General features: G+C 53.5%; 1 protein-coding gene across 1 annotated transcript in view; it reads right to left on the minus strand.

Moving 5' to 3' along the window:
• The window catches only part of NUP210 (nucleoporin 210), a 116,057-nt gene that overhangs the window by 82,208 nt on the left and 27,849 nt on the right, over nt 1-6,000 (minus strand). Inside the window, exons 4-5 of the mRNA XM_003796207.3 lie at nt 3,700-3,796; nt 926-1,076 (exon numbers count right to left, since the gene is read on the minus strand). Of these exons, the coding sequence (XP_003796255.1) occupies nt 926-1,076; nt 3,700-3,796 (248 nt within the window). The remainder of the gene's footprint in view (nt 1-925; nt 1,077-3,699; nt 3,797-6,000) is intronic.

Below are 6,000 nucleotides of genomic sequence, written 5' to 3' on the forward strand. Positions count from 1 at the left end.
TTGCAAAATCAGACGGATGGCAAGTGAAGGGCCACCATCTTTTTGCCTATACTAAGCAAACCGAAGATTGCAGGGCTTATAATGAGGCGGGTGGGGGGATGTTCACCCACAGGAACAGGGAAGAGTCAGGACCTTGGCTAAACCCATTCCTCACTCTCCTTTCCTCGGTCCCAACCCTCTGAGAACAGGTTGTAGGTGGGGAAACAGGTGCTAGCAAGGCTGGGACAAGGTTGGGCAGGCGGGGGTGGGGTGGCTGTAAAGAGACTGATCCCCCCACAGGTGGGACCACCCGGGCAGCAGTGTCAGGGTCTGGGAGAGCCAGCACAGAAGACACCTGGGAGCCCCGAGCTTTTCTCTTTTTTTTTGGAGACAGAGTCTCACTTTGTCACTCTTGGTAGAGTGCCGTAGTGTCATAGCTCACAGCAACCTCAAACTCTTGGGCTCAAGTAATTCTCCTGCCTCAGCCTCTCGAGTAGCTGGGACTACAGGCGCCCACCACAGTGCCCAGCTATTTTTAGAGACAGGATCTTGCTCTTGCTCAGGCTTGTGTTGAACCTGTGAGCTCAGGCAATCCACCCACCTTGGCCTCCCACAGTCCTGGGATTATAGGCATGAGCCACCGCACCTGGTGAACCCCTGGCTTTTTTTAGAGTCCCCCTAGGAGGACAGGTGGCAGCCATGGGAAAGAAGCTGGTCAATAGGAATACTCCTGCTCTTGGCCCTCCCTGGAAACTGAGAGTGAGCAAACGCTTTGTGATTCCAGAGATGGTGGACCTCTTCCTAAGCCGTGGTTCAAATAAACAAAAATACAGACTCCCGCCCTGCAGTCACCATGGAGCATCTCACTTCCTCTACCCAGTGTATCGAGAGGTGTGAGCAGGAACAGCCCCAGGGAGCCCAGAGCCTCCCTGCAGCCCAGGCCCACCTTGTAGACGGCCTCCTGAATGCGGGCCTTGAGCTTGGAGCTCCCGGTCTTCATCCCGGACACCAGGATGGTGTCCCCTTGCTTGGCTGCCTTCTCCATCTCAGAGATGTAAGAAGGAGGGATGTACGTAGACTCCAAGAAAGTGAGGATTCTGGAAAGAAGCATGTTGGCCAAGTTCACCAGTCAAACCCGAGCACAAGGTCCGTCGGAATCTAACACGACATTCACCGTCCAGGGGCCAGATGCTGAGATGAGGAAGGGGTGTGCCCCTGGTCAGAGCTGCTCAAAGACGTGTCCCTATAGCTTCCTACATCAGAATTGCCAACGTCCTTGTGGAAAATGCAGAATCTGGGCCCCTGGCCCAGGCTTTGTCTGCAGGAAACCTGGGAATCTGCATTATATCAAACTCCATACATGATAATAAACCTTGAACTCTGAGGACCCCAGGACTTCAAATGGGAAAAGTGAGGCCCACGGAAATCAAGTGGCAGGTGCAAGAACACAGCCCCCCAAAGCAGTGGCAGCGCTGCCCTCAGCCTCCCCACCAGCCCAGAGCCTGGCACTGGGGAAGGATACACAGTGGCCTCACAGCTCATTCTCCCCAGGGCAGGCTGTGGGGAGCGGATGGTCATTCCAGAGTGTGTGCTAGCAAGACGGGCTAGCTTGAGGAATCCTTTCCATACAGCTGCTCACTTCAGCCTAGGATTTATCAACGAGCCCACCATCCTGCCTGAACAAGAGCAATCTGCCGGCCATGCTCCCGTTCGCACCAAGCCACACTGTGATTTATTTCCTCTCCTGATTTTGCTAGCTGTCCTGTGCGGAACTCAAGGAGAGCCTGGGGCAATCCTGTTCCAACCCACCTTAGCATCTTGGATTTCGTCTCAACATTTGGCTCACATACTGAGCTGCCTAAAAGCTTAGGGAGCCTGGCGTGGTAGGAACCGAGCCTGGTGGCCCAGAAGGAGGAGAGGATGGGCTCTCCCTGAACATCTGGAGGGTACCAGGCCCTGGGCACTCATCAACCTGCTAAGCCACCCAGTGGCCCCAGAAGGGTTACGTTCCCGAAGGCCACAGGCAGGAAGTGACAGGGCCAGGATTGGAATCCAGATCACTCTGCCTCTACGGCCTGTGTCCCCAAAACACCAGAAACTCCAAAGCTGGAGACAGTTAGGAGGTAAGACCCAGCCCCCAAAGAGCTCTGACACCACTGAAGGTGACTTAGCTGATCAAAGCATGAGCGTGTAAGGACATCTGCCTGGTGATGGTCACAAGCTGAGCAAAAAGCAACTTCACAGGGGGGAGCCCAGCAGATATCACCTCACCCAAGTGACCAAGTGACCAGAGTGGCCACCACCAGTAATGGGCTAAATGGAATTGTGATCACAGATAACCGGAAGAATACAGACTCTCCTACAGGCGATATTCCTGCCAAAGATACAAAGCTCAGAGTCTGGTCATGAGGGAACATCAGATAAACCTCAAATAAGGGACGGTCTACGAAACAACCAGACCATCATCTATACACAAGTATCAAGGTGTCAAAAGTCTGACACCAACCAAGAGACTGTCCTGGGCTCAAGGAAATGCAAGAGACAGGACAATACGCAGGACAACTCTGGGCTGGGTTGGGGTTTTTTGTTTGTTTTTTTCTGCTAAAAAGAAAAACATTTGGACAATGGGCAAAACTCAGTTGAGGCAGGAAGACTGTAGGTGTTCACTCCCTAACCTAGGGTGGGAAGACTGTAGGTGTTCACTCCCTAACCTAGACAACTCTACTGTGGCTATGCAGGAAACGCCCTTAGCGCCAGTAAGCGCACATAAGTTAGAGGGAAGCCATGTTTGGTTGTGGACTAACGAATTGACGACAGGCTTAAAATGGTCACAAAAATTTACAAAATTAAGTCTTCTTTCCCGAAAAGGGACTGAACTCTTTGAAAAGTTATTTAGCAAAGCATAGTATGGTCAGGATCTCTGGCCTGTGCCAGCACTGCCAGAGAGCCCCTGGCAGGGTGGAGCCCACATGGTCAATGGTTCCACTTCTCTGGCCAACGGGCAGTGGCCACGTGCCACACAGCTCCTTGGCACTCAAAATGTGGCCTGTGTACCTCTGACGTCACACTCCATTTTGCCTTACATGCATGTGCACAGCTTGATGGGGCTCACAGCTACCACCCTGCACAGTATGGGGGAGCACAGGCCCCAGGTCAGAGTCTGCCGCTCACACATGCCAGCCATGCAACACAACTGCCCTCAAGATGCAATTTCTGTGACTGAAAAACAGAAAGAACAGTGGCACATACCATCCATGTGGCTGCAGGGAGGATGACACAGGCCAAGGCACTTGGCATCTGCATCATACGAGCCTGTCTGCACTGCCGTGCTGGGGGCACCAGCCTGCTTCCCCGACAAGGACTGTCTCCCTTTTACCCTCCCCAGTGGAAGTGCTGCCCTCCAGGGCTACCCCCACTGCCCAGGGGCCCTGAGACAGCCTCCCATCGCCTGTGTCACCCCATTTCTGCAGCTGGACGTCTTTGACAACTTCCCACAGCACATGCCTGGGCAGGCCATGCAGCAGCCAGACTCCCATACACTGTGCATGCACCCTGTCCCCAGTCAGGCATGGGGGCTGTCCAGTGTGGTGGGCATCCTGGGGCTCATCCAGGCTCCTTGCTGACAATAACGAAAGCCCCCATGGACAGTGAGGGGCCCATACATGTGCCCCCACCTACCTCCCCTCAGTGGGAGTCAGGCCCAGGGGAGGCGGCCCTTACCGCAGTGCATTGTGGGAGTCTGAGAACCTGTCCGCTTCCGTGTCCTTCACAATCGTCCAGTCAAACACCAGGCCAGCCAGGGTGCTGAAGGTGTTCCCTGCAGGAACCAATGGGGAGGCAGAAATGCATCGCAGTTAATTCCCAGGGCCAAGGGAAGGACCACACTCAGCACCCTTGGCCATGACCCCATTTCAGGAAGGGGAAGCTGAGACCGAAGGCATGAAGATGCTCCCTCGTGGTCGTGTGAGCAGGAGGCACCAGTTGGGGATGGGACCCAGGCTTGTCTTAGGGGAAAGCTTCTGTCTTCACCCCACCCCCCAGGACTCCCTACCTCTGACTGCTCTCAACAGGGCTGCTGGAAACCTGAGCCATTCATTCCTCCTCAGATCTCCAAGGAAGCAAACCCCACCCCCCTCTCCTCCCCAAAATGAGGGGTGAGGGGCAGTCTCTGACGACCTGGTCTCACATAACTATTCTTGGGACTCCTGGGGTCCGGGGGTGGGGGAATAGAGAGCCAATAGCTCTGAAGTCCTGTTGTGCTGTCTGTGAGCCTTCAGACTCACCATTTCAAACAAGAAATGCTACATGCAGATACGATCTCCAAATGCTCTTGAAAAGCCTGAAGCTCCAACCATCACCTGATGCCCAGAGACTGGCTCAGCCTCTTAAGAAGGGATCACGTTCTACGATTTACCACACTCCCAACATACCTACTGTCCCACCCACCCAACATCCCTTATGCCCACTCCCTGCCTGGCCAGCTCCCCAGACACAGGCTCAGGGGTCCAGAAAATCTCTTATTATAGAGCAAACGGGGAGGCATTTAGAGCCAGGTGGGCCTGGGGTCCTGCCTCTCTTCACCCCCACCCGCAGCTCCACAACATCACAAAGGCTGAAGGAAATGGTGCTTAGCCCGAGCTCCAGAAAACTCTGTGGGCTTTGCCATCACTCCTCAGCCCACCTTTTATGACGGGGGCCTCTCCATCCAGGCATCTTCCCATTGGTATGAGCACCTGAGCAGGGGAAGACAAACCCCATCTACAATGGATACAGGTGCAGGAAGGCCCAAGGGAGGATTCTGAGCAAATGAAAAGTCTGTGGTTTCTCAAACCTCCATGCATTTTGAGCAAAGTCATTTATCTTCCTAGTACCCAGGAAGGTAGATACTAAAATCTATACCAGTGAAGTACACTGGCTAAAAAAAAAAAAACCCTAGAAGTCCTCTAGCCCAACCTTGAGATGCTGTGTCCACGTCGGACGGGGGCTGAGACCCCCTTGCACATCCCAGGCACAAGGATGTCGCCACCTCCCAGCACAGCCCATCCCTCTCTTTGAGCAGCTCTGGCCATGAGAAGCTTCTGCCTCAAGCTGAGCTGAAATTAGCTGCATATAAAGCAAAGCCAGCCCCAATTCCTGTGTTCCCAGTGACCAAGCCAAGTGTGCTGACTCCGCAGTGAGGGTGCATTTCCCTACGTTCACATTAGACTTGTGAAACAATGGTCAGAAATTCAATTTGAAAGCCTGTTAGGCAGTGTACGCCCTTAACACACATCCATCCAAACACCACCAGTGTGTCCTAAACACCCACCCTGGGGTTCCCACAAGGTCAGCTCCAGGCACCACTTTTTTCTTCTGTAAAATAGAAATGGGGCCATTGGGAAGATGAAATGGAGAAAGCACCCCCATGACATGCCTGGTACCGTTCTCCGCAGCTGTCTTAGGGACAAGGAGATGGAGGCAGGGAAGCCCTGCCAAGGAGTCCCTTCCCAAGAAAAACAGAGACGGGAAATCCTATCTTCAGACACCTCAGGGGCTGCCCATGCAGGGCTGTCTTTCACCCTCTGTGCTCCCCTCGTATCTCCTACAGGTTTACCACATTCAAATAAAGAGTTGAATGTGTGACGATTCCAAGAGCAGAAAGTATCTTTGGACTTCCCTAAGTTACCAACTCAGGCAAATGCACACATAGGGCAGCTATGTGATCCCCGGGCCTCTGTGAGTCACCAACTCAGGCAAATGCACACACAGGACAGCTGTGTGATTTGAGCTCAGGCGATGCACACACAGGACAGCTAAATGATCCTTGGGCCTCCGTAAGTCACCAACTCAGGCAAATGCACACATAGGCCAGCTATGTGATCCTCAGGCCTCCGTAAGTCACCAACTCAGGCAAATGCACACACAGGACAGCTGTGTGATTTGAGCTCAGGCAATGCACACACAGGACATCTGCATGATTTGAGCTCAGGCGATGCACACACAGGACAGCTGCGTGATTTGAGCTCAGGCAATGCACACACA

The sequence above is a fragment of the Otolemur garnettii genome, unplaced genomic scaffold, assembly GCF_000181295.1.
Source record: "Otolemur garnettii isolate 467f Iridium unplaced genomic scaffold, OtoGar3 scaffold00101, whole genome shotgun sequence".
Lineage (NCBI taxonomy): Eukaryota > Metazoa > Chordata > Mammalia > Primates > Galagidae > Otolemur > Otolemur garnettii.